The sequence below is a fragment of the Miscanthus floridulus genome, chromosome 8 (genome assembly GCF_019320115.1).
Source record: "Miscanthus floridulus cultivar M001 chromosome 8, ASM1932011v1, whole genome shotgun sequence".
NCBI classification, from domain to species: domain Eukaryota; kingdom Viridiplantae; phylum Streptophyta; class Magnoliopsida; order Poales; family Poaceae; genus Miscanthus; species Miscanthus floridulus.
The window spans coordinates 218,282,515-218,309,596 of NC_089587.1; the positions used below are offsets into that span (position 1 = coordinate 218,282,515).

Below are 27,082 nucleotides of genomic sequence, written 5' to 3' on the forward strand. Positions count from 1 at the left end.
ACTACGGCATCCAAAGTTCGCTGAATTAAAAAAATGTTCCAGTGTAGAACTGTTGCAAGGGCTAAACTACACATCTATATCAATGTGCTGATTTAATGATTCATGGCAATTTTAGTTAACAAAGTCCTAATGTTGTTCTTTAGTTAACTATAAGACGTATCAAATAAATAGTTAGCTTGGCCATACCAACAATGTTTTCCTCTCACATAAAACCAGCACCAGCCAGCCCAAACCAGCCCAGAAACCAACCAGCGAACAGGCCGATTGTTGGTCTTCCATCCATAGCATCCTCAATTTGGGCAACTACCTACCACCTATACTTTTGTGTGAACTAAAATGACTACTTCTGGCAATCTGAGTAGAATTAGCAAGAAAACATAATTATGGCATAGAATGACAGGTAAGCTAATTTATGTGCAGAACAACACAATTCAACTGTAGAAGTGTATAAAGGACATACTCAATATCAGCCAAGTCATTGATTAGCTTTACACGAACATCAGATGGCATTTGTATTTTGAACACAAACCTGCACAAAAGACCAGAAAATTTAGAACAATGCTACATGGGGTTCAAATTCAATGCTAAAGGGCGTACCCAGTGCAGAGAGCTCCCGCTCTGTGCGGAGTCTGGAGAAGGGTGTTAGTGGCAAGCCTTACCCTCGCCTGTGCAATGCGAGGAGACCGCGACTCGAACCTGGGACCTTCCGGTCACAAGCGGTAAGACTCTACTGCTTGCACCAGGCCCGCCCTTCAAATTCCATGCTACATAAGAAAAAATATGAAGAACGTTGAGCTAGTAGGCAGCAGGTAGTGCGTACATAGTAACCTCCCGTATGATATCAACCAAGGCCAATCCTTTTCTCATCTTCATGTCAGATATATCTAAACGGATAAGGAAACATACATTTAGACAATGAATCCTGAATAATCAGAAGGATCATATTGACAGATGGTAGCTAAGAATACATTTGAAGCTGGTTGAAAACGGTTCATTTAATAGCCAAAATGCTATCCGCTCAATATCTTCTGGCATGGGGTTTCCTGTGCAAAGATAGACAGCTTCTTCTGTCATATGTTGGGATGCCATGTGTGTTGCCTGCACATAAAAAAAAGGTAAGTCATTGTCAAAGCCATTGTAATTGGCGGATTAGTTTATAGAGCAAAACAATTGATATAATGAAAAAAAAAACTACTCCATCCCAAAAATTCTAGGTTTGTCCTATGTGTTAGGTTTGACCAAATTATAGTACAAAACATAAACATGTAGGACACCAAATTAGTATACAATGTACTTATTTGGTTTCATAGATGAATTGTTTTTCTATAAACTTGGTCAAAATTAAAATAGTTTGACTTCGGACAAACCCAAAAGTGGCTAAATTTTGGGAGAGTTAGTATGCTTTATGGTTCATCTCAATGTTGAACTTAGTAATAGATAACATTGAAAGAATAGCATTAGTCATATACTTGAAGTACACACAACAGTTATGCAAATCAGAATGCATGATTTGTTCAGATCTAAAACATCAACAATTTTTGTGCCTTGTTTTAACTTGCTCCCACATGCGCAACTTCTATATCTTTAAATGACTAGATATCAAAACTCCTGGTTAAAAATAGTTGGGTCAAATGCACAGCGTGACAGCAATTAAGGGATAACCTGCAATATATTCAAAGCCTTCCTCATATCACCATTGCTTAACCGCACTAGGGCTGTCAAGCCACCCTCATCTACACTGAGCCTGCAAGTACATGCAAAAATTAACATTGCAGATAGGACCAGAATCCTATACCGGTATAACACCATTTGAAGATCGCAAAGTATGGTATAATATAACCGAGTTCCCAAGTAACATGAAATAATTATTGGGAATTCTTGTATAATCTTAGAAGGAAAACAAGTACTTACCCCTCAGATTTTATTATATGTTGAAGACGCTCTCTAACATGACTGCCATCTAGCGGAGCAAATCTAAACCTGGTGCACCTTGATTGTAGTGCAGGGATAATTTTGTTGACATGGTTGCAAATGAGTGCAAACCTTGTGCTCCTTGTATACTTCTCAATGACTGCAAGGAGGGGCAGATTAAATAGATGTAAGGAAGAAAAATGCACAGCAATATCATGGCAATGAACAAAGTAAAGTCTTAACAACAGAAACACCTCTTCGCAATGCAAATTGTGCATCTTTTGTCATTGCGTCTGCTTCATCCAAGAGGACCAACTTAACAGAAGGCCTTGCTCTGTAGAAATTTAAATGGAAGGCAAAAGGGTATTATTGACAGTATTATGACAAACAGAATTACTTGATTGCATATCAAGTCTGAAAGACTCCCTATCAAAAGAAAAAAAAAAGGTTGCAAGACTTGTAATGCATACCCAAAAGAGAGGCTGCGTGCGCCAGCAAAATCCTGGATCTGCTGCCTGACAACACCAATACCACGTTCATCTGATGCATTGAGCTCCAGGATCATGTTGCTATACTGAGACCCATATAGCTTCCTCGCAACAGCCAGAATCGTCGATGTTTTCCCAGTGCCAGGTGGCCCGTATAGCAACAAGTGTGGAAGTCTATTCTCGTTTGTAAGCCTGTCAACTACAAGAAGAAAATGACAATCATCAGCTTATCTCATATGCTACAGTCCCAACCAGCACAGTTGCAAAGAATTTAGTACTCTAGCTAATACTGTAACAAGTTATAACTCAGGAATCACAGAATATGTGGTTGCGGACTTGCGGAGATAGACAAATTCAGGACCTAGTGTCAACCCACATACAGGTTATACGAGACACAAAGATTAGCACAATAATGCGTTAAGAAAATCACGGTAACATATGGACCACACCCCATAGCGTTCACTGAAAGCAAATCTAATAGAACCCCACCCAAATCCCTCCTAAAACCCTAAACCCCGCATCAGCCATCGCACGAGCACAACGGCCGCGGCCACTTACTGGTGTCGACGATGTCGCGGTGGGCGGCGACGTCGGCGAGGGACTGGGGCCGGTACTTCTCGACCCAGGGCGCAGCCCTGCCGCCGGCGGAGAGCGGGGCCTTGCCCTTGGCCGCCGCACCAGGCGGCGGGGGAGGCGGCGCGGCGGCGTCGATGTCCATGGGAGCGGCGGCGGCGGTTCCCGCCATGGCGGAGCGGAAACCCTAGTGCTGGCTGGCGGGATTGGGGGGGAATGGTTGGCGCCAATTCGAAACCCTCTCGCTCTAGGACGGCTTGGCGACTTGGCGAGTGAGTGCGAGGTCGGACTGTCGGAGTGGTCAGACGTCAGCGCTCGCCGCGCTGCGGCCGTAGGCTAGGCGCAGGACTGCAGGAGTATGGTTGCTCGAAGAAGGCCAAGCTTTTGGGCTCGACTCCGATCCGAGAGACCTTAACCCAGCCCATCTTATAAAAAAAACAAAAGCCCATGTGAAACTGCATATGGAGTCTAACATTGATGGGTTTTTTTGACAGGACTGGTGGTGTTTGTCCCGGACTGTATTGTATTGTATCCATATACGTACTTTTAGTAATAATACAGTAGTAGAAATTAAGTGACATTTCTGTAGAATTATTAATTCGGCAATCACGATGCCCATTTCCGTACTTGCTAATATACAATTATGAAAACGCCCGCCATGCTCAATGGACATTTTATAATGGAAGGTAGGAGCATATTTTTAGTAAAACTACGCCAGTGAACAATGGCAGTGGACGATTATCCGGGGAATAGAACAATCATAGATGCGACGGGAGACCTGCAAGTAGGAGGTAACAAGAATATGGATTCTGGAATAGTAGTGTCTTTTATGGTTTTGGGTGGCATGTATCAATGTGTGTGGTAGGCTGGTATAGCCGTAGAGCTCAGTCCCACACGGTGATTAGCTCAGAAAAGCTCCTTTAGTCATCTATCAGCGGCCGAAAGCGAGGAAAGAAAGTGCAAGGTTCTTGTCTTGTTGCCAAAAGCCAGGACTAAGATTCCACATCTCTACGTCCTGAAATTCTCCATGGTCCAGCGGCATGTTCGTTTGGCTGAGGTTTGTCGTAAACGATCATAAATTTTTAGTCAGAATAATATTTTTTTTCACACAAACCAACCAACGGTACTTCATCACAAACCAACCAACCGATCAGGCTGCAGATCCGGTAAACGGTTGCAACCGGTGGTTACATTATGTATGTCAACAACTCTTGTTGGCCTTTCTTTTCATCTTTTATCCTCTTCATTCAACGACCTCTCTTACCACAGGCTCTCCATTTTGACGAGACGTCTCAATACGTCCATTTTGTCTGGTCGCGGTAATAACTTTTGCTACTTTTTAACAACAACAAAAAAGTATACATGCACGGCATGTTATAAACAAGAAAAGAGGCTCATATTCTTACAAGTCTTTTTCTAGAAAAAAAAATATTCTTAGAAGTGGGGACTGGGGAATCGAATAAAGTCGTTTGCTAACACCAGAATGATGAACGGAGTACTACTATAAGGCTAAAGGAGTATACAGGGCCGTTCGGCTGACAGAATTTTAGCTGAAACTAGCTAAAAAATACTGTTCTAGCTGAATTGTTGTGGGAGAAAAATACTGTTTCAGCTAAAAAAAGAAGCCGAACAAATCGAATACGGGTAAGCCGAACGGAGCCAGGGTTGGACATATGCAAGAATTTGCCATTTTTTCTTTATTATTATTCAGTATTCTATCATTACAGTAATTACATATTTACATGATATACTACTACTGATCACAGCCCGTGTAGATCAACTAATAACTGACAATCTGTCCATCGAAATAAATCCGCTCTAAATACGTATACTAGTGTCCAGTACACGTAGATACTATTACCTCCATCCCAAATTATTTTAATTTTTTTATTCTAAATTTGGCCACTCGTTTTATTCAAAAAAAAAAGTATACAAATATAGTCAAATTTAAGTGACTCTTGAAAAACTTTTATTAATAAAGTAAGTCACCATAAAAAAAATAATATTTTGCACAAAATTTTTAATAAGATGAGTGGTGAAACTGTATAAAAAAGTCAAACGTCTTCTCATGTAAGACGGAGGGTAGCTAGCAAGTGTGTTTGTCGAAATCACACCGCCTCCACCGCTAACAGGAGCATCCTACTAGATGCTAGCCGGTGATTCTTCCCCATCTCCGGCGCACGCGCGATCGAGCAGCACTGCAAGAAGGTGGTGATGCAGCCTGCAAGGCTTGGACTGAGCTCGATCACCGGCGTTTGACCAGCGGGAACCACAGGTCCTGGAAGCAGGAGTGGTAGGAGACGAGGAGCAGCACGAGGGCGAGCGCGAGCGCCACGCCCCACGGCGACGACGACGCCGCCCCCGCGCCGTCCCGCTGGTGGTGCTGGCCGCCCCATCCGCCGCCGGCGTACAAGGAGGGCTGGTCCCCGACCAGCAGCGACGATAGGGCGCCGCCCCGCGGCCGCCGCGACCCGGCCGTGGCCGCCCAGTACTGGACCGCGAGCAGGAGCAGCAGCGGGGACAGCACGACGGCGAACCGCACCTGCTCCACCAGGCTCTCCACCGCGGACTCGTAGCGCGAGTAGAGCGACGTGGCGCCCAGCAGCGCGACGGTGCCCAGGAACACGAGGAGGTGGAACGGCGTCGCCGAGCCGCCGTAGCCCGCTCTCTGGTCGTCGTAGGAGCCGCCGCTCGCCATGCTAGCTGTTCGATCAGTTGTGTTCGTGCGCGCGCCTGTGGTGTGTCCGTGTGTACCAGTGAGCGTGAGCGTGCCGAGCAGGGTGAGAAGAGGGTGGTATATATGGGCAGAGAAGGGGAAGGGGAGTCTGCAGGCACCGAGCTGCGCTTTACTTGGGACGGGATGACTCCGCGATGCCTTCGCCAAGGGGTGAACGCGACGCGACATGGAGCCAACCGCGCGGGGACGCGTGCCCTGCCGTCGATCAGGCGCCGACGAATGGAGCCGGGCTGGCGGCCGTCACAATGGCGTGGAATTTAGGAAGCGCGGGCGCTGGTGCGGCGCTCTGGTCCACGAGGCGGCAGGCGCCGACCGACCGACGGATGGAACAGGGCGTTCAGGGTGAGTGGTTGATGGCTTGGAAAGCGCTGCTCACACGTCGGCGCGAGCGATTGATTCCCAAGCCTGGCCGGCAGTGGTCGGTCTTGAGAATCACGGGCTCACGGCGGACGTGCGATGCAAAGGATTTCTTGTGGTGACCACTTGGTCCGTCCGCTCGCGCACATTTTGAACCGCTGGATCACTGGGCTTCCTGTTCTGCGTCAGGGCTACTGTAGCCATCCGGAATATCCAGTTGTGTTTTTTGGGGTTTGAGGGATAAAAAAAGGGAGTTACAGGTACCCGGACGTCCGGCGCAGCTCCAGCCGCTCAGCTCGTACGTCCCGCGCACGATCCAGCCGCGGTCGTGGGTAACGTCACTGCATCGGCCTTCCCTCCCTGTTGGCACACCACCGCACGAGTCCCGACCCACGGGCGCTAGTCACAACCTAACCAGTAGCATGGGCATGGTCTGCATGTCACACCTCTGGATCCCAATCACCTATGGTGGATGCGTGCCATGGATGCATCTGCCTCGTACGGTCACCCACGGCGACGTCCCCAACAGCTGCAAGCGGTTGCGGCAGATGGGTTCCATTATAATATATACAATATAAGATCTACTTTTACAACGTCCAAATAAAATACTTACAACATACGTCCGAAACAGCTGAAGCACTTATAACGTATATCTGAAACACTTAAAAACATCTAAAAATAACTTAAAAACGCGTGTGAAGCCATTGCAAAACATATGCAACGTCCAGATGAAACAATTACAACATATGTATGAAACACTTGAAACATATGCTTGCAACATGCATATATATGCAACATCTAGATCTACTTTTGCAGCATCCTCATGAAACACTTGAAACATACGTCTGAAACACATGAAACACTTGAAACATACAGTTAAAACATACGTGTATAGTCATTGCAACATGTGCAACATCCTGATATACATTTGCAACATCGATATAAAACACTTGCAACATACCTCTGAAGCAATTGAAACATGCGCTTTCAGCGCAAAACATCTCTTTGCTGCTTCAACGAATGGAGGTTTGTTAGCGTGTGGAGATCACCGGTGTGCTCACCGGTGGCACGGAGCTGGGCAGCGGCGCACAGAAGACAGGGTGGGGGTGGCATGCGCCCTGTTCGTTTGGGCTGGTTTGGCTTATAAGCCATGGCTGAAAGTACTGTTGGCTGATTTGGTGTGAGAGAAAAATATTATTCGTTGGCTGATAAGACATGGCTTATAAGCCAGATACGAGCAAGTGAACAGGCTGATGGGCGGCCGTGGCGTATAGGGCGGGTGGGCGGCGCGTGGAGGTCGCCGGTGTGCTCGCCATGGCACGGACCTCGGTGGCGCAGAGGGCGGATGGGGAGTCGCGACGGACGAGGAAGAGGGGGGATGCCTTCCATGGGAAGGAACGGAGGTTGGTGGGGATCAGGTAGGAGCAAAGCACTGCAACGTGGAAGACATATGGGTGGATGCAGCAGCACAGGGAGCAAGCAGGGAAAGGAGGATATGCTGCGTCTGAAGAGCAAGGAGTGAAGATTTTTTTTATTAACTCGAGAGTGGGAAGTTAACGATGGATGAGGCGTCCAACGGAAAGATAACCGTCCGAACGCACTAATCCTAACGTTCCTGTAAAATAAAACCCACATCTTACGAATTGCAATAGGACAAGAGTAATGCAATGTCAAGTGCCATGATGCCAGAAAAAAAAACTTGTCTGATTTATTTACGCACTTCTCCTATATTTCAGGTACCTGAATTTTAAGATAATTTTAGGCAACACTCATATACTACCAATTAGTATAAGTAAACTGTCATTTTTGTCGTTTGATATAGGTCTTTGTGTTATAATATATTAAATTTTTATCCTTGTCTGACTATAGAAATAATTATAAATTATTAAATTATCTTTGTGCTAACACATATAAGATTTTATCAGGTTTGTGGTTTTGCTAATGGGGTTTTTCTATTCTCAGGACCAAAAATTGCATATTGTGTCTACCGAAATCGCAACGGACTAAAACTGCATTCAATATAAAATATATGTAATAATCGTCACCTAAAAGAAAACAAAAATTCAGGCACATGAAATTTAGCAAATCCCTTAATTAGGTAGCTGAACTAGTCGCCGGATTTAAAAAAAAAAACTATCTCAAACTTTGATACCAGAGTACCAGACTAAGCCCGTTGACTATTTTTTTCTTAGGTAGTTTTGCGGACGATATGGTGGGCCCATATGTTAGGTGTTCTCTCTTTCTCCTATATAAAAAATCATAAATTTCTATATAAAGTTGGATAAATACAAGCTTTATAAAAAAATTTAGTGCTCAACGCGATCTAATAGTTGACAACTTTCTTATTTGAGATAATATCATATTTTTGAAATTCAAAATTTTGGAATTTTCAAACATTGATATGGTTAGTACCAAGTTGTAGCTCTCGGTGTGATATATAACTTTTGCTCTTTGAGATCGTGTAGAGGCCCAAATATTCGTTTTAAGTTCAAAGAATTTAAATTTTAATTCAAACGATCTTGGATGTTAACATAGTCTATACCAAAGTTCATCGATAGGGACAAGTCCCTCATCAGCAGCCCAAGCTTCTTACTTATATGTGATTATTTTTTCAGATGTCTGGACATGCTTTTCATTAAGAGGGGAAGAAGGTACAAGACATCAAAACAATCCTAGCATGCATTCAAATTTTTTTGTTTTGCATTAGTAAAAGAATCGTAAGACCAGAGTCACAAGGATCAACAACAAATTTTACAATTAAGTAATTACATGAAAAACAATTCATGAGTAGACAAATATCTCCACACAACCAACCAACTAAAGCGGGCAAAAGGGCTAGAGTGTCATCTGCTCACGAGACGCGTCACAATTGCACATCACGGCTACTTGCAAACCCTCTTGACCAACGTGCAAACCCTCTTGAAGTCTTGACCAACGGAGATCCGGGCAGGGCTAGAAGGTGACTTGCATTATTATGGAATCTGGCATGTTTTCTTCCACTCAGTCGTATTGAATTTAGAAAACATAAATCATCACTGGGTTATTTTAACAAAAGATAGTCTAGCCAAACGCAATTGACTATGGCTTTTGTGATAGAAACGAGACAATTAAACACCTCTTATTTTACTGCTGTATGGGATTGATGGTCATTACATAGGCAGTGATGCAACCATAGGATTGATGGTAATTACCTGCCCAGTTTATTCTCTCTCTTTTTGTTTCGCTGTGTGTTTTTATACAGAGGTCGGAAGTGGATTCAAGATTATTATACAAATATAAACTCGATGTAATGATGTCAAATTAATAAAATCCTTTCTTCACTGGAAAAAAAATCAATGGCAGCGTATTTGCATAGTTTATGGTTTATGCTTGACAGATATCAGACATGATGTGCCCCGTCTTCGATGCATACATATTTTGGCTTGCAAAACCCAGGAATTCATGCATGCATACTTTTGCCTTGCAGCCTGTAAAATCCCAGTCAGTTCTCGATATATTTGGAGTTGGCTTGCGGATGAAGGGAAGAGGAACAGTCAAGAGTACGTAACGAATTCGGCAGAATCAACCATAGCTAAGGCCAGAGAACCAGAACGTACTTCAAGGATAGGTTAGTCGCGCCCAGAACGTTGCATTGCACCGTCACATAAAAAGACCAAAAACAAGCATAATTGGTACGTATATGAAGCATAAAAAGTAAGGTCAGGCAGGCAATACACAGTGTTCTGATACAATAGAACTCACACTTCAGGGTATATTCACATTTGTTATCCTTTCAATATCCAAGATCAGGATGAGCAAATACATGTTAGATTTTTAAGTGGGCATCAGAAACCCGTCAGATTTCCAAACACTTGTCCATTGTTTCTTCAAACCCAGATTATGTGCCTGAAGAACCCAAAATGCCGCTCTAGCATCAATAAAAAGCTCTAGGCACAGTCAGGCAAGGCACTACCGGCATACTTATCACGCGGAGAATATACAGAATGAGACACTAATTCATGCTAAGAAACAGAAAAACGGATACGAAAAACTTACATACAGAACCCTCACCCAAGCCAAGCAGATTTTTCATGATTAGATATCATAACTGACGACGTCACGAGCCATCATGTTTGGCCTCCGGATCCTCATGGCCATAACCCTGGGGCTTCTTCAGTTTTGCTACTAGAACCCACATGTTGGCGAGCTCACTTTCCAGGAAGGCTTCCTTCTGCTTTGACTCCTCGACCTTCCTTTGGAGCTCTACTTCTTTTTGCTCTTTCTCCATAAGCATGGTCTCTAGAGCCTTTTCCCTTTCATGGCTTGCATTCGTGTCTCTTCTGCTAGCTGGCTCGTGTCGCCTGCTCATGCTTTCCCTCCTAGCACCTCTTGGTCCATTGCTAACTCTGCGTGGAGCTGGAGTCGGACTTCTCAGCGATGACAACTCGGTCGCAAGCTTCTCATTTTGGTTCATCAGTTTGGTCACTTCTTCTGACAATGCTTTCAATTCAACACCAGCAGCTGAAGCCAAGCCTTTTGCATATGTACTTTCCTCCAGTAGCTTTTGATTGCGATCCTCAAGTTGAGCTTTGATTTCAATGAGTTCAGACACCTTTTGCTTCAGCTCATTGATTTCAACTGACTGAAGACCACAGAGCCAATAAGATGGAAAAGTTAGCTACAAAAAATAAGAATGAAAATATAAAAATGCTACTCCCTCCGTTTTAAACATATGGCGTTTAAGACAAGTTAATTAGTTCACTTTTCACTAATTAGCTTGGCCTACACGTCCTATACTTACAAACTAGGGGATAGACACTGCAATATAGAATGCAAAATTTTCATATGATATTGGGCCTATTGAACATCACAGATACTAATAACACCAAATAATGTTTTCATAATCTACTATTTGCAAACATGGTAATCGTTTCACTGAAGTGTATGACCACAAAAATGTGGATGAAATACAGCCTATTTCAACAAATTCACCACAGGATAGAAGACAACAGAAATTTTCAGTGAAAAAGTGTTTGCTTCTGTTTTATACCTTAAATAAAATTATAGTTTGAGTAAAGTTCATGGCGGTCCCCGAACTCAGAAAGTGTCATTCCGGTCCTTAAACTCTGTTCGGGTCTCATATGCATCCAAACGGGCATGGATCCTTGCCCGTGTACTGAGAAAGAACTTGATTGCTTGAATAGAATATTAGCGGGGGTTTATATATAAAATCGTCCAGACACAAAAGTTAAAGAAATATTTATAAACTTTACAAGGGTTCTTTTGAAAAAGTCTTCTTCTTTCTCATCTTGCCGTCACGCAAGCGAGCGAGCCGCTGCTGCTTGGCCGTGCGGGCGCGTCGCCGCCACAGCCGCTGCCACACAGGCACGCACGAGCGAGCAGCCCCCACGGCCGCGCGGGCGAGCAGCCGCTGCTGCCGACGCGCAGGAGAGCCGCCGCTGCCGCTACCGCACGGGACGAACAGCAGCGCGCCGACGAGCTAACTAGGGCGCCATGTGTGGGCCAGGACCTCCGACATCGCCGTCGTGCGCGTGCTTGCGCGCTGCGTGGCCACGCACCTGGGCCCATCCGCAGCATGCGCGTCACCCGCGTCTCCTTCTACGCGCACGAGTACGAGTGCGAGCTCGGACTTTTCCACAGCAGCATCCGCAACTAATATTTCGAGTCTCGTCATGTTGTACCATGAGCTCCATGTGTTGTCGCTCGGCGGCCGCTCGGCGTCTCACGGACGTCTCGCATGGCTGGATGCGCAGTCACCTGGGTGCATGGGCTGGACCGCTGGTTCGATCCGCCACAGCTGGTGGAGATCACGGCCACACTCTAGCGATGCGGCCACCGCTTCCTGTGAGTCCTGCGGGGGCCACCTTCGTAGGCATCTGGCGCCGGTACCCCGGACGGGTCGGAGCACCCAACGGACGTGAATCTCGACAAGCTGCGCCGTTTGCAGCTGCTGCCACTCGACGAACGTGGCGGACGGTGTCGGCGTTCCTGACGCGCTCCCCGGTGCAGTTGCTATGGTCGGTAAGACCTATCATCGTAGGCAGCGTGGCTAATCCTAGCACGCGGTCAGGTCATTGCATGCGCTGTGTCTACAGAGTCGGTTTGGAGGAAGAGTTAGAGTCTAAGTTAAGTTAGATTGATTGGTTAAGAGTTGTTTTAGGAGTCCAGGACTTGGGGAGTCGGTTAGCTATGTTATTGGCAGGTCTTGTAACGCCTATAAAGGCTAACCATATGGGATAATGGAGGTTTAGCCTGGGATTGAGATATTCTTATCTCCCTCGGGCGCCTGGCGCTCCTGTTCCTCGTCCCTCTGTTGCCACGACTAGGATCACGGCTCCAGCACGCCGCAAACCCCCACGCCTGCTCGCCCCCGTCTCTCCTCCCTACTTCCTCCGCAGCAAGGCCAGGCGTCGTAACAATCTGGTATCAGAGATCATGTCGACGTCCGGGGCCGTTCCGCCGCCAATTCCACCCACCTCAAGCCCCCCCACGTCTGGGGTTCCAGCCACATCAGGCGCCCTTGTCCCTGCTACATCGGGGGCCCTGATTTCCCCCACCTCGCAGCCTTCACCGCCGCCGCAGATGTACGCGATCCCTGCGGAATCTCTGACGGAATTCACCAATGCCATCCAAGGCATTCAGACCCAGATGGCCCTGCTGAACTTTCAGATGACCAACATGGCGCAGCGCCTGATGGCCATTGATGGGCGGGACCTGCCCACTGCAGCGCACCTACCACAGTTGCCGCAGCCCGGCTTCGCTGCGCTGCCGGCCTCATCTGCGCCCGTACTCCCAGATGCAAGCTCTGCGTCGTCTAGTGTGCTTCCGACGTCCACTGCAGCGCCATCAGCTCCAATGGCGACCACCGCTGCACCAAGGGCTCCACCGACGTCGGCCAGCCAGTTCGGCGTGCCGATCACGCAGATTTGCTTCCCGCCGTCACCCTCGCCGATCCCCTCCTTCGAGTCCGTCATGGGGGGCATGCCAATGGCGTCGGCTCCGGCGGTGTCGGCACCTGCGCGGATGTCTGTTCCTCTGCCGATGGAAGGGGCACAGGAGGGTCACGTGGTTCCCAAGTACCACAAGCTCGTGTTCCCGACATACGACGGCAAGGAGGATCCGCTCGGCTGGCTGAACAAATGCGAGCAGTTCTTCAATGGCCATCAGACACGCCATCAAGACCGGGTCTGGCTCGCGTCGTACCACCTCACCGGCGTCGCCCAGCAGTGGTACCTGGTGCTCGAGTCTGATGCTGGGCGCCCAATCTGGGATGACTTCCGCACACTCTGTCAACAGCGGTTCGGTCCGCCCCTCAGCACCAATCATCTCTCTGACCTGGCGCGCCTTCCCTTCACCTCCACAGTTGATGCTTATATGGAGGCGTTCCAGGCACGGGCGGCGCATGCAGGCAGGCTGTCGCCGGGCCAAAAGGCCAAACTGTTCACCGGAGGGCTGCCCGAGCACATCCGCGTCGATGTGGAACTCCACGATCCGTAGGACCTCCAGCGGGCGATGCACCTGGCACGTGCGTACGAGCGTCGGAACGCGCCGATGCAGCTCGCGCTGCCACCTCCGCCACGCCGCCGCGCCACTGGAGTGGCCCCTACGACTCCTGCAGCCACAGGGACGATCTCTGCAACCTCATCCTCTTCATCGGCAACGTCGCAGCGCCCCTTCAAGAGGCTCACGCCGGAGGAGATGGCGGAACGTCGCAGGCAAGGGCTCTGCTACAATTGCGACGAGCCTTATGTGCGGGGCCACAAGTGCGCCCGGCTTTTCTACCTCGAGGTCGCCGATTACATCGTGGAGGAGCCGGACGACGACGCTGAGGACAACAAGGCAGCGCCACCTGCTGTAGATCCGCCCCCTTTTGACCCTGATGCCCCTATGATTTCCCTGTCTGCCATCACAGGTATCCGCGACTCGGGCACCATGCAGCTGCGCGTCCGGATCGGTGCGCATGAGTTCACGGCGCTGTTGGACTCCGGGTCTATGCACAACTTCATCAGGGCGAGTGCTGCGCGCGTGCGGGCCTGCAGCTCTTCGATAGCCGGGGCGCTCACGTCGTAGTGGCCAACGGCGAACGCATGGCGTGCCAAGGCCTGGGCCGCAACGTCCTTCTTCAGATCGGCAGGGAATCTTTCCGCCTCGACATGTTCTCCATCCCCGTGCAGGGCTGCGACGTCATCCTGGGGATCGCTTGGTTGCGTACCCTGGGACCTATCTTATGCGACTTCGCGACGCGTACCATGGCCTTCAACCTCCGTGGCCGTCGCGTTGTCTGGGTGGGAGTGGAGGCGTCGGGCTCGCTGCCAGCACCAACAGCCGACCCTCTGCTGTCCAACACCCTCTTCACCGACACAGGATCTGAGCAGGACCTCTTGGAGCGCCTCCTGGACACATACAACGACGTTTTCGCCGCTCCAGCAGGTCTGCCCCCGGCTCGTGACTGCGATCACCGCATTCATCTCAAGCCAGCAGCCGAGCCGGTGGCTGTTCGTCCCTACAGATACCCTCAAATTCAAAAGGACGAGCTTGAGGCGCAGTGTGAGGACATGCTACAGCACGGCCTGATCCAGCCCAGCACATCTCCGTTCTCAACACCTGTTTTGCTGGTCAAGAAACAGGACAACACCTGGAGGTTTTGCGTCGACTACCGGGCACTCAATGCCGTCACCGTCGAGGAGCTGCTTGACGAGCTCCATGATGCCCATCACCGTTTCCTGGAGTTTGCAGTAGGAGACTGGGTTCTCTTGCGCTTGCTCAACCGTTCTACGCAGTCGTTGGAGCCGGCTGCGCGAAGGAAGCTTGGGCCCAAGTATGCTGGCCCCTTTCAGGTGGTGGAGCGCATTGGTCAGGTGGCGTATCGCCTGCAGCTGCCTGACAATGCTCGCATCCATGATGTGTTCCACGTCGGCGTCCTCAAGCCCTTCATCGGCACACCTCCAACTTCGACGCCGCCACTGCCTCCGCTTCAGCATGGGCGCCCCCTACTTCTGCCTGAACGCGTTCTGCGCTCCCGGCTGCAGCGCGGCTCCTGGCACATCTTGGTGCAGTGGGCTGGTCTGCCACCGTCTGAAGCAACTTGGGAGTCAGTGGACAGCTTCCGTATGGCTCACCCTTCGTTCCAGCTCAAGGACGAGCTGTTTCCAGAGGAAGGGAGTGATGTTATGGTCGGTAAGACCTATCATCGTAGGCAGCGTGGCTAATCCTAGCACGCGGTCAGGTCATTGCATGCGCTGTGTCTACAGAGTCGGTTTGGAGGAAGAGTTAGAGTCTAAGTTAAGTTAGATTGATTGGTTAAGAGTTGTTTTAGGAGTCCAGGACTTGGGGAGTCGGTTAGCTATGTTATTGGCAGGTCTTGTAACGCCTATAAAGGCTAACCATATGGAACATTGGAGGTTCAGCCTGGGATTGAGATATTCTTATCTCCCTCGGGCGCCTGGCGCTCCTGTTCCTCGTCCCTCTGTTGCCGCAACTAGGATCACGGCTCCAGCACGCCGCAAACCCCCACGCCTGCTCGCCCCCGTCTCTCCTCCCTACTTCCTCCGCAGCAAGGCCAGGTGTCGTAACAGCAGTCGAGGCCCAGTAGGTCCCCACGGTGGCCTGGTCCAGCACGGCCACTCCATGTCGCGGCACGTCTTGGCGGACGCCTCGGTGGTCACCGCGGCATGGAGGAGGAGCAGAGGAACACGGCCCAGAGCAGCGCACGCTTGTTCACCCAGACGACGACGTCCCGGTCCCGGCGGCAGATAAGCGCTGACATATGGACCTAGACCCGTTTGGATGAATATGAGACCTAAATAGAGTTTAAGGACCGGAATGACACACTTTCTGAGTTTGAGGACCGGGATGATACACCCCTACAAGTTCGAGGACCGGCCATAAACTTTACTCTTATAGTTTTTATAAGCGTGCAGCCACTAAAACTAACAGCAGCCGAGCAGCGTTCATGGAAGTTTGCATATTTAGTGCTAACAAGTGTTTAGTGTTTATGATTAATAATCCTTACATGTATACTTTGAATATTGAGTGTTAATGAAGCCATAATACGGCCTGACCACAGATACAATGGCTAACTGCAAATTCCGTTTTTTAGTGTAAAGGTACAGATATAAGAAGGGCATGCCTGGGGAAGTGGTGACAGCTGTCTCACAGTCACCAGGTCATGGGTTCGAAGCAGCCTCTCTGCAGATTTTGCGGGGGGAAGGCTTGCCTCGGTTTTTTTCTTCCCCAGACCCCACTCGTGTGGGAGCCTCCGGTACTGGGTCTACCCTTTTTACAGGTACAGATATCCTTGGATCCAGTTATTAAGGAAGTGGAAGCTAGGGCACAGAAAGCAAACCTGCTGCTGTTTTTGCTGTGGTTCAGAAGAGATCTCTCTTGGAACATCTTGATCAGCATGGTGTTCAACTTCATGGTTAACTCTACTATTGTGTATCATGCTATTCGACAACAGATCTTTAGCTTCAAGAGCTTGGGACAGCTGTTCTTTGAGATGAGTAACTTCAGCTTGTAATTCCATGCATTCGCCTATCTGATAGCAGAAGTAATTCAAAGAAGTGTCATAAATTGACCGTAATCATTTCACCATTCATCTAAAACAATCTCGCACATCTAACCTTCTCATTCAGCTGATCTTGTATCACTCTATTATCTGCAGCCTTCACCTGCAATAAGAAATATTTAATGATAACCCAACACCAATCGAATGAAAAGACCAAGAAATATAATTGGATTATTGCAATCACACGTTTTTTTACAATAAAATAAAATGAAATAAAAAGGGTAATTGATGGCCGGACTCAATTCAGAACAATTTGAAAGGTATACTAATTTTCAATTTTGAGAAGGTGAGCCATAGTGATGAAAATTGAGTGTCTTGTATTAATGAAATGTCAGATATGCAAGCATGCAACATGAACATAGTGACAAAATTTCTTCATAAATCTTAAATTGCTTATGGCATGTCAGCAATGTCTCAAAAAGGTGTTAACTCTTGAAATTGGTATGCATTTTTCCTGCTTCTGACCTAAAAAAAATGCATCAGTTTCAGTCCAGAAGTATTTTTTAGCAAGGCAGACTTTATATCAGTACCTCAAGTTCGAAAGATTTCTCATTGAGCTGCTCAAGTAGTTCATGATAAGACTGCAAAAATCAATAAGAACCATCCAATTGTTAAACAGAAATGTTCAGTAAAGAGATAGCATGAAACCAAAACAAATATAGAACATTACCGGTGAAAGCTCTAACATGTCAACCTTTCCTTGAGTTCCTAATGTTGCATGAGCTATCTCTCTCTCCAAAGATGCTATCTGCTGCTGCTTCCCCTTAATTTCATCGGTCTTCTTCTTCATTTCCATCTTTGAATACCAAAAATGGTAAAACGTTACAGTATCAAAGAAAGCTTGTAAAAGCACACAACACTAGCTAAGACCATACGAGTACCTGAATCTTCTTGTTCTTTGGGCTTCTTCCAGCTTCCTCTGTAAGGCGTTTAAGAGCACTTGTATTAAATGCAACCTCCCCTGACAAAATTTTCAACTGCTCTCTCAACAAATCAACATGGTCCATTGTTTTTCCACTGGCCTGGTACCCCATCACATATTACAGCATGTCAGTAAAGAAATCTATTGAAACCAAAAAAATGCATATATATCTGATCTCATCCTGAACAGGGCAACACTATCTCAATGTTGGCAGTGAGACAATTAACAGTTTAATTTATGCAATCTATAAACTCCTAAGCACAGTAACTCCTAAGCAGTGAGACAATTAACAGTAACTGCAAAGACTAGGATATGCTGATATCTTAATATTCTAATATAGCTATAAAGAACAGTAAATACTATGGTAGTAGAAAAATTATCCTGACAAATGTGGCATAAATTTAGAACGGGAACTGAGAAGTCACAATAATTGGCCTTTTCAAGACAAAACTATACTTCTGAACATCTTTATTCTTCTCTATAAACTCACTAGTGATACAGCAATTCTTATTCTTGGAACTGCTATGTACCATCTGATTAAAAGAAACATACCAAAGGAGTTTCTTCGCCATGAATGCTGCCAGAAGGAAATTCCCCATGACCAATGCTAAACAGATCAGCTGATACATTCTCACCAGCTAATGAATTTGATATTCTTGGTTCAGCAGGAAAATTGACGCTTTCCCCAATAGGTGTTGAAGGAGCGGTTGATTTAGTCAAACTGGACTTATCACCTTCTGAACTTGTCAGAATAGAAGCTCCATCACGTTTCTGAAAATCAGTGTAGCACATGTATCGATTGTTTTTTAATTTAAAACCAGGAATCAACATAACTTCTATGGAGCGGCCAAAAAGTTGCGTCTATGGAGTATTGACATGCACACAAGCTGCAATGTAGTGCGAAGCTGGCATACCCGGAGTTTGAACCAGTTAAGAAGTCCTTTCCTATTCTTTTTTTCTTCCTTCGAAGAATCTTCAAGTGATACACCAAACCCTTCAACAGGAAGAAGTAATTCATTGCTTTCATTGTCCATCATTATATCTCGTCTTCTATATGGAAGGTATGCCAGCTGCAAAATTAGCAGGCAAACTTTAGCAACTCTATGTTTGATACAGAAACACTGGTAAGGGATTCGTCCATCTATTCCCAAAAGGCATGGACGGAGAAAATTAATACAGAAGTTAGTTCAATGCTCCCCATCACCATTTCGTAAGTATATATAGACAAACCTCCTCTTCCCCAAAAGAATGTCTTCGTCTTGGTCCAGGATGTGGAGAAAATCGGGAAGTCGGAGTCGCCTTAGTAGAAACCAGTATAAGTTTTGTTAAACGCTGGATCCTTGCAAGCAAAGCAGCTTTAGCTTCCTCCTCTTGTTCCAGCTGAGACTGCAGCTTGACATTACCATCTTCTAGCTTTTCATATGTTGGAAAAACAATTGTTAGGAGGACTCGAGGGCACGCTGACAACGCACACATGTGGCATTATATTATTCTTAATCTATACTATGTATACAGCACTTAAAGAAGGCATAAGGCTATCTGAACAAAATTCACTAAAAACACTCCAGTTAATCACATAAGATATATAGTAAATTTCCCCAAAAACGAAATAATTATGCCCAGCATGATGCCAGAAGCAGATATTAAACTGAAATAAAACAACATAGCACCTTTTGCTTCCAAAGGATGATATTATCTTCCTCGGTATCTTTCGACGGCGTGCCGGTAATAATACCCATTTTCAGCTGCTCTAGCTCTTCCTTCAATCTCCGAATCTCAGTTTGGTACTTCTTTATTAAAGATTTTTCATCTATAATCTGCAAAACAGAAAAACAGATAAGGAGCATATATATCAGAAAAAACTGACATCAGGGATAAAATACAACCTAATAATAATTATCAAGTAAATGTCAGGCCTACTTTGTTTTGAGATGCTTGGATCTCAATGCGCTTCGCACGGTGGGCAAATTTTAGTGTATTATGGGTCTCTTCAGAATTACTTGATGCTGGTGTCACTGTGCAAATCAGCTGCGAAAGAAAAAAAACAGTTATGAAAATATCCTGATAATATTAGCAATTAGTATCCGCCATGCAATGAGCAACTTACTGAAACACGTCCTTGACCACTGAGGGATGACTGAAGTAGTCGTGTTAATTTTGAATCTCGAAATGGAATATGTGTAGCCTTTCCATCAGTCAGTTTTGATATCACCTGAAATGGGAAAACATGAGCTAGAGCTGACATGCAAAATAAAAGGAGCATTGTTTAACCAGATTCTTGAAGGTAAAAGGGATAATAGGCAATCTTCTTTCATCCAACTTGATTGAAAAAACATTTGCCCATGAAGTTAATATTTAACACATCATGTGATTTACTGAAACAACGGTGCCAGCAAAGTAAATAAACAGGGCCACACATCCATATGGAGGTTTCCAATATTTCAAATCATTATGTGAACATTTTTAATTTACGCACAAGTATTCATAGCCAGTGCTTTGACTCCGGAATAGCACCTCTAGTTCCTAGGTTCAACCTCCAGTGGGAGCGAATCTTACATTTCAAAATTATCCATCTGAATTGAACTCATGAAAATCAAGTCAATCTGTGACATGTTGGACCATGATTGGTAGAATGGATAAAACATGAAAGTGGTAAGGGTCGGATTCAAAATATTGTGATACACAACTAAAATGATGTGTATTATTAGTGAATCCTACCGTTCCAAGAGTTAGCAAGCTTTTGTTGATATAAGATCCTTCTTTCCGCCGTACTCCAGCTGTTTCTGCCCTTGAGCTCTCTGAACCTGCCAGATCGATGAGGTTCTGCAAATGAGTGACACAATTAAAGAATCAATTTATGCTCTGGCTGCAAGTATCAAGAGACGCCGGATGCAAAACAAAAGAAAATACACAAATCTACACTAGTATATGTAACTACATGCTAAGGTGGTCATCAACGGTAACAAATAGCAGGAGAGAAACCCACCAGCTGTGAGAAAGTGACAGCTTCCCCTTCATTAGACTCACCACAAGGGCTGCTCTCTATAGTCTGTCACATAATAAAATGAATCCATAAGCATCATGTTCAGCTCTTTCAATTAAAGCATGCTACAATTGATTATTGAGTTGCATACACCAATCAGTTTAACCCAAAAGATTAAGCTGATGGAAAATGGTGGATAATTCACTTGTACTTCAATACTCCACCTCACGTGCAGGCGCCCTCAAGCCTCAAACGTGGAAACAGGAGTGAGCAACAAATATTTTATTTAATTGCAATAGCCAAGATTTGAACTCAAGACCTCTGGCTCTGAACCATATTAAATTGCATGCACGAACCAGTTCGGCAATTCACTTATATTTCAACAGTACTGACTTGCAATGTGCCAATGCAAAACCAAATATGAGATCTTTGCTCTTCAAATAGCGGATAGACAAAAACTAATCTGCACATATGTGCTGCCTCATTACCAAAGTAAAAATAGTATGACTTCTGCTACTGAGTACATTGAAGTTGGTGGATCCAACATGCCTATGCTCTGCAATCAGAATGGACACAACAAATTAGTATTTAGTAAATATATGCTGACAACTCAGTGGAACAAAATAGTAGAATGGTAGCAAGTTAAGAACTACGGGCACTACATTTACAAGATTAGCTACCTACCATCAGAAGTTTAGAGGTTAATTGAAACTTGGAAATGCACTAGAATAAGTAGTAGCATAATTATTTCATTTTAGATTTATTCTATGTATTAGGGGTAATTGCCCTTAAAGCCTTAATTTAGAATTTAGAGATAAGTTCCTTAGGAGTCAAGTCAAATCGTTTGTATAAGAGGGATAGCATTGCATCCATTCAAACCAAGCAAGAAATAATGACTAGTCCATCTCATGACACCGCCCACACCCATGCTACCACTATGGTCCAACTCCACATACGCTCTAATTCCAATATAACTACTAACAGTAGATTTTTTGTTTTGTTAACCGTTAAAGGAGGTGGCATGGTTAGAAGCTGGAGGAGACCATTACATTAAGGAGCCTGAGTTCAGAACCAAAACAACGTTTAGCAGATGAAGCGGACAGAAAGATAGCGAGTGGACGGAACAAGCGAAGGAAAGAGTGAAAGACTGACAGACCTAGCCCACTGGAAACCTGGTCACTGTTTAGAAGTCTTATAATCAGGAGTGTTGCTAACTTGCTATATGTGCAACCTGTTTCTACCACTCCTTCACAAATCACAACCAGGAGACCAAATGGCCAATCGCTTGGATGCTGACTCATATCAGTCAAAGGGTCCAAACAACTTCTTGTATTGGAATCGTACAAATTAGTTGTATGTGAAGTATTTCCATATTAGTAACATCTTGTTAACATATATTATTTACAATGGCAAACAAGAGGCTCCTTTAGAGTGCCATTTCGCTCACTAGTCACTACACTACTCAACGATTTTTCACCTTTCTAGAGTCTTTACAAAGGTACGCTCAGTCAGTTTCAGAGCTTTCCAGGAGCCTTTTTTCAGGAACTTGAAAGGAAATTTCCTCCTAACGTCACACTTTCAGTAGTTTAGTGTCATGCTGCGAGACCATTTTTCACATGAAAGTTTAGACCTATCATGAAGATCAATTCTGAAACAGAATCATGTGAAGACATTGTTGGAAATCACCTTCTCCAGCTGCAATAAGGGACAGGGCATGTGCAGGAGATAATACTACTTCCTCCTTGATACCTTCAACAAATGTTCCCTGAGAATGTTAATGCAGACCGGAACTATCAGAAAACTGTGCAAAACAATACATTGCATCCATCATAAATGCTAGACAATCTTGGGGGTGGATTTTAATTATTCTGCCAGTTGGAACTCTTCACAAAAAGGATTATGTTTTCAAGGATCCCTGTTCTAGACTTCAAGGGAAGAATGTACTGTAACATTTAACCTACAAGTATACAAATTTTAAGACACCAGAAAATACATGCTTTCAGTATTAAGTTGAAAGACACTATGAATGTGAAACAGCAACTGGCAACCTTTGGATGGCACTACAATGCAGGTATAAATTTTCAGAAAAAAAAAGGCAATAATCATCCACCAGAGAAATCATTTGTTTGTTAGTTTGAAAACTTAGCCACTAGAAAGAGTAAGACTAATGACGAGAGAGTGCATATATTAGCACCTGAGGATCCCCTCTAATTCGCAAATTCTGACCAGCAGGATTTAGTAGATCATTGACAACCTACAAAACCAATAAGCCCTTGATTAGAACCATTCATTTTGTGATATAAACTCTGATTAAGAGTATGTTTATACAACAAGCAGAGGTACCTCCAATAACAAATATTATGATGATAACAAAAATGATTACGGTGACAAACCTCATTATAAATTTCCAAGTATGACACGCGAAAGAGAAACTCGCGATTTGGTGTCTACAAAGACAAAGAAAGCAATGGCAAGTGCACAGAGCACTGTCATCATCATTTCGACACATATTTCATCATATCATGATACAAGATGGGTGTGTATTTAAAAAATACCTCTTGTATAATGCTAAATGCATCTTTGACAGCCAAAGGTATAATCCCTGGGGATCTTTGGTCTCCCTGGCCCAAAAGAACAAATATATCAAGATACTAAGAAACATTTCAAAATATGAAGAAACGGATGAATGTGTTCAATATTATTCCAGACAATTATAAAAAATGGAAAATAAATGCTGGCGTGAACATAATAGAAAGGAAAGTTGCAAATCATATGCTTCAAAGAACATAATAGAAAGGAAGTTGCATTTTCTTTTCTCGGACTAAGACATGAGAGCTGCGTGTCATACTTTCATTCCATTAAGTAGAGGAAAGTTGCATATGGTCATGCATGACAGTAGTAGAATTTAGGGAGTGGAGCAATTTCATTTCCTCTCCTCTTTATGGGGATGAGAGACTTGGTATAGGAATACAGAAACCTTAGGTAACTGTATGGGAAAGAAAACCTACACCACAAGCTGCGATCACATTTTAGCTACTCACGATATTTATTTCTGAATTTACGTTGTGCACTACACAGTCCAACAGCAATAGATTAAGAATGAGATAACTAGTGTTTTTAAGACAAAAAACAAAAATATAAAAGCTTGAAGTATTATAAGTTCTCTCACATGCATCGTGTGTGTCTTCCCACTGCTTGTAACACCATATGCAAATATTGTACCTGCAACAGTATGGAAGAAGTTTATCAACTTTTATTTCAGAGAATTGATTAAAGATACATGTGTCCAATCAAGCCAAGAATCCGTTGTTGCATTCAATGAATGAACATGAGCGGATTAAACCCAACTGTAAATATTGTAAAGATAAATAGAAGATACTCCCTCCATTCTAAATTATAAGATGTTTTGGCATTTCTAGATGCATATGTTTTGCTACGCACTTAGATATACACTATGTCTAGATACATAATAAAAGTAATGTATCTAGAAAAGACAAAACGTCTTATAATTTGGAACGGAGGAAGTAGCTTATACTGCAACACAATATTTGAAAATGGAAAAGAAAAATGTTGCCCTGATCTAAGTTATAAGATACTGAAGAAAATATAAGCACAAAAACAAAATATATTTACCATTTACTCCCTCCATGGCACCGCTAACAACATGTTGAGCTGCAACATCATATACATGACGGGTCGTAGTAGTTGGTGCAAAAACCCGATCTGGACAACAAATAATATTAGCCTGTATTCAGAATTAGAGTTAAAGAGGTGCCAAATTGGTAGCCTAAGAAATGTGCATACTTTCCTGGTACTCAAGCCCGGATAATAATTTCTACTTGCTGCATGCGGCAATGCAACATGATTCTATTAACTGACTTATATTATAGGAGAAACGTGACACCAATGCTACAAAGTTTTTGATTCATAGTTTTGAATAAGTAATTTTGGGGCCCATACCTAGAAATGGCAAAATTGATTCCTACAAACAGAGAGTATAGCGCAAAAAAATGATTATTGTAATTTGGAGGTCCTAAGTGACATTGTCCATTTCATTTGTTTTCGGAGACTACAGTGACATAACTATGTAGCACCCAGATGCCTCACAAGCTAAAAGGTAAGTGTAAACATTAAGGTACATTGAAATATGAATAAAACAAGTTGGACTTCTATGAGATGAACTATTTTTTCCTTAGCCTGAGTACAACCACAAGTTATGACCTAGTCACAATCATATGGAATATGGTAAAGCAAAGGAGCCCAAGGCACGTAATTCATTCCCCAGTGCATTGGATGACAAAACTACCATGTCCCAATTTGAGTTTCTCACAAATTGATCATCCGTTGTACAACAGGCATTCTATCGATATCAAGAGGAAATCGAACACTTCAAGAAAACTACACAGTTGCTCAAATTTTGAGGCAATGGTTTCCATTGCATGCCAACAAAATGTCAGAGCGCTCAATTCTCCAGATGGATACGGCAAGCTATTTTCAGTCTTTCCTACGAATGTGCTGAATTACAATAATCTCTAAACCTCACCGAAATGGCTCCTGCCTATTTGTAAAACTGATAGGCGGTTAAAAGGCAGGTTGCATATGCCCGCAATGAATCTATGCAGTCATTGACTAAAATAAGGACTAAGGAGTACACAAGTGCCAGAGTAATCCAACTATCCAACCACAAATGAGACGCCAAAACCGCACCCATACCGTAAGCGTAGGCGACGCTGGGGTTCTGCTCACTCCGAACAACCGTGTCACCATCCGCATACCACGCGACCTCCTCCCCCTGCCGAATCTCCCGCGGGCTTCACAAGCGACGACCAAAACCCCAAATCAGTCCACATTTCGCGAATCCAACCGCAACCAAACCAAGCACCGCTCCAGAATCCAGAGCGAACTGAACCTGAGCGGGCGGAAGCGGACAGTGACGGTGACATTCTCCTTGGGCGTTGGGTCCTCGTCCAACCCGGCGAACAGCGGGGACACGGGTCCGTCGAGCGAGAGCTCCGGCGTGAGCCGCGACGAGGACGTGGTCGTGGTGGTAGTCGACGTCGGCGAGCCCGACTGCGGCAGCTGCTGCTGATGCGGGCCCTTCGGTCCCGCCGCCGCCGATGAGTGCCCCGCCCTCCGCTGCCGCGACGCCGGCCGCGTCGCCATTGCCCGCACGGCGCGAGATCTAGCAGCACGAGGCACCCGCCATTGGATCCGGTCGCTTTACGCGGGTTTCTCCTAGGGCTTTCCTCCCCCTTTCCGGTTGGGTCACACCCTCTGCTTCCGTCGGAAGCGGGGGGGGGGGGGGGCGGGGGCGGGGGTTGCAAGATGTTGTGGAAGCAAAGAAAACTGAGGCCAACTCCCCTTCTTTTTTCCGTTCGCCAACTGGGCAGCGGAGGGAGCGGGACGGGGGGCGTGGGCGCAAACGGGGCGGCGACGCCGACGTGCGGGACCCGACGCTGACAGGTCAACACACTGGTTAATAGGCGTTGACTACGCGAAGTCGATGGAGTTCAGCAATTATTATGTGCCTGCCGCTTGCTAGTTTTGCTTGCAGTTGCAGGCGCTTTATTTAGACTTTATTAGAGGCTGAGGAAAATCGTTCGTCTTTAAAATGGTTTAGTTGAGTTGCTAACTTGATGGTGTTATTAATCAATCAATCAGTTGTAGTACTGCTTTTTAGTATTAAAAGAAGAACCTGTAGCAAGTTCAGTCGCTGGAAATGAAAAGTGCACTGTGTTTTGGTTCGCTTGTGATTGGAGTAAAGTCCCGTTCGTCTTTAGGGAGCGTCTATTTGAGCTGTAGCTTTTGGTTTTTTATTTAAAAACTAGCTTTCTAGCTTTTGTCTCCGCCTATTAGTTTTTTATTTATGTTTATAATATTTTTTAGCTTCTTGGTATATCAAAAGCAAAAAAAAAAGTTATCCAAAATATATTTTCAGTTTTTAGTTTATTTTCTTACCAGATAGTTTTCTAGTTTTTTCAAAAAGTAGCTCAACAACTATGATTCTTTGTTTCAGTTTCTAGCTTTTGTGAAATAAACATGCCCTTAAATTATTATTTTTATAGAAGAAAACACTGCTTTCATATAAAGCAATCTAAGTGTAAACAAGTTTACGCACACCAACACCACCGCTAGAGACACCAGCTTACAGGTAAGACAAAACCCTGGTTCAAATCAAACCAGAGAACAATGCAGCAACACTATTGCCAAAACAAAGAGCTAAAGGCTCAATCTAAATCACCACAAAAAGACCTTCAACTTCTATATATTCTTAGTTTGCTTTCTGAAAGATTCCAGCCAGCTTCATTGATTTGATCTTGTCGTCAAAATATCTGGTGTCACCTTCCTTTGCCATTTCTGTAAGAAAGAGAAGATTTTGTGGAAAATCTCATTGGAAGATCTCATTTTATTCTGAAGGTTCCATGAGGTCAACAAAATAATAAAAAACCATGAAGAATTTTATATGGTAATCTCTAATTTTTTATAGAAAAATCCAATATTCAAAAACTTCCGGCAAACTACCAACACTAGTACCAAATTCAAT

The 27,082-nt window shown here is 44.9% G+C and overlaps 3 protein-coding genes and 1 pseudogene across 3 annotated transcripts; 1 reads left to right on the plus strand and 3 right to left on the minus strand.

Annotated features, from left to right (window-relative positions):
• Window positions 1-27: 27 nt before the first annotated feature.
• Window positions 28-3,342, minus strand: LOC136474997 (replication factor C subunit 3-like). The gene is made up of 9 exons (XM_066472556.1): window positions 2,958-3,342; window positions 2,382-2,598; window positions 2,166-2,245; window positions 1,912-2,071; window positions 1,663-1,744; window positions 969-1,098; window positions 821-884; window positions 461-529; window positions 28-354 (listed from the first exon to the last, which is right to left on the minus strand). Exons 1-9 carry the CDS (start codon window positions 3,142-3,144, stop codon window positions 315-317), a joined length of 1,029 nt encoding a protein of 342 aa, XP_066328653.1. The 5' UTR covers window positions 3,145-3,342; the 3' UTR covers window positions 28-314.
• A 1,302-nt stretch (window positions 3,343-4,644) lies between these two features.
• LOC136474998 (uncharacterized) lies at window positions 4,645-5,728 on the minus strand. The gene has a single exon (XM_066472557.1). The coding sequence runs from the start codon at window positions 5,668-5,670 to the stop codon at window positions 5,218-5,220; it is 453 nt and encodes a 150-aa protein (XP_066328654.1). The 5' UTR covers window positions 5,671-5,728; the 3' UTR covers window positions 4,645-5,217.
• Window positions 5,729-9,792: 4,064 nt separating this feature from the next.
• On the minus strand, window positions 9,793-25,836 carry LOC136478180 (kinesin-like protein KIN-7D, chloroplastic). Its single transcript, XM_066476527.1, has 23 exons — window positions 25,448-25,836; window positions 25,252-25,349; window positions 24,172-24,261; window positions 23,708-23,760; window positions 23,094-23,159; window positions 22,932-22,985; window positions 22,733-22,792; window positions 22,225-22,303; window positions 21,027-21,094; window positions 20,542-20,604; window positions 20,274-20,378; window positions 19,663-19,767; window positions 19,476-19,583; window positions 19,226-19,372; window positions 18,786-18,968; window positions 18,470-18,625; window positions 18,108-18,326; window positions 17,515-17,655; window positions 17,304-17,429; window positions 17,164-17,214; window positions 16,689-16,736; window positions 16,412-16,603; window positions 9,793-10,687 (listed from the first exon to the last, which is right to left on the minus strand). Exons 1-23 carry the CDS (start codon window positions 25,699-25,701, stop codon window positions 10,163-10,165), a joined length of 2,991 nt encoding a protein of 996 aa, XP_066332624.1. The 5' UTR covers window positions 25,702-25,836; the 3' UTR covers window positions 9,793-10,162.
• Window positions 11,024-16,385, plus strand: LOC136478182 (uncharacterized; annotated as a pseudogene).
• Window positions 25,837-27,082: the final 1,246 nt, after the last annotated feature.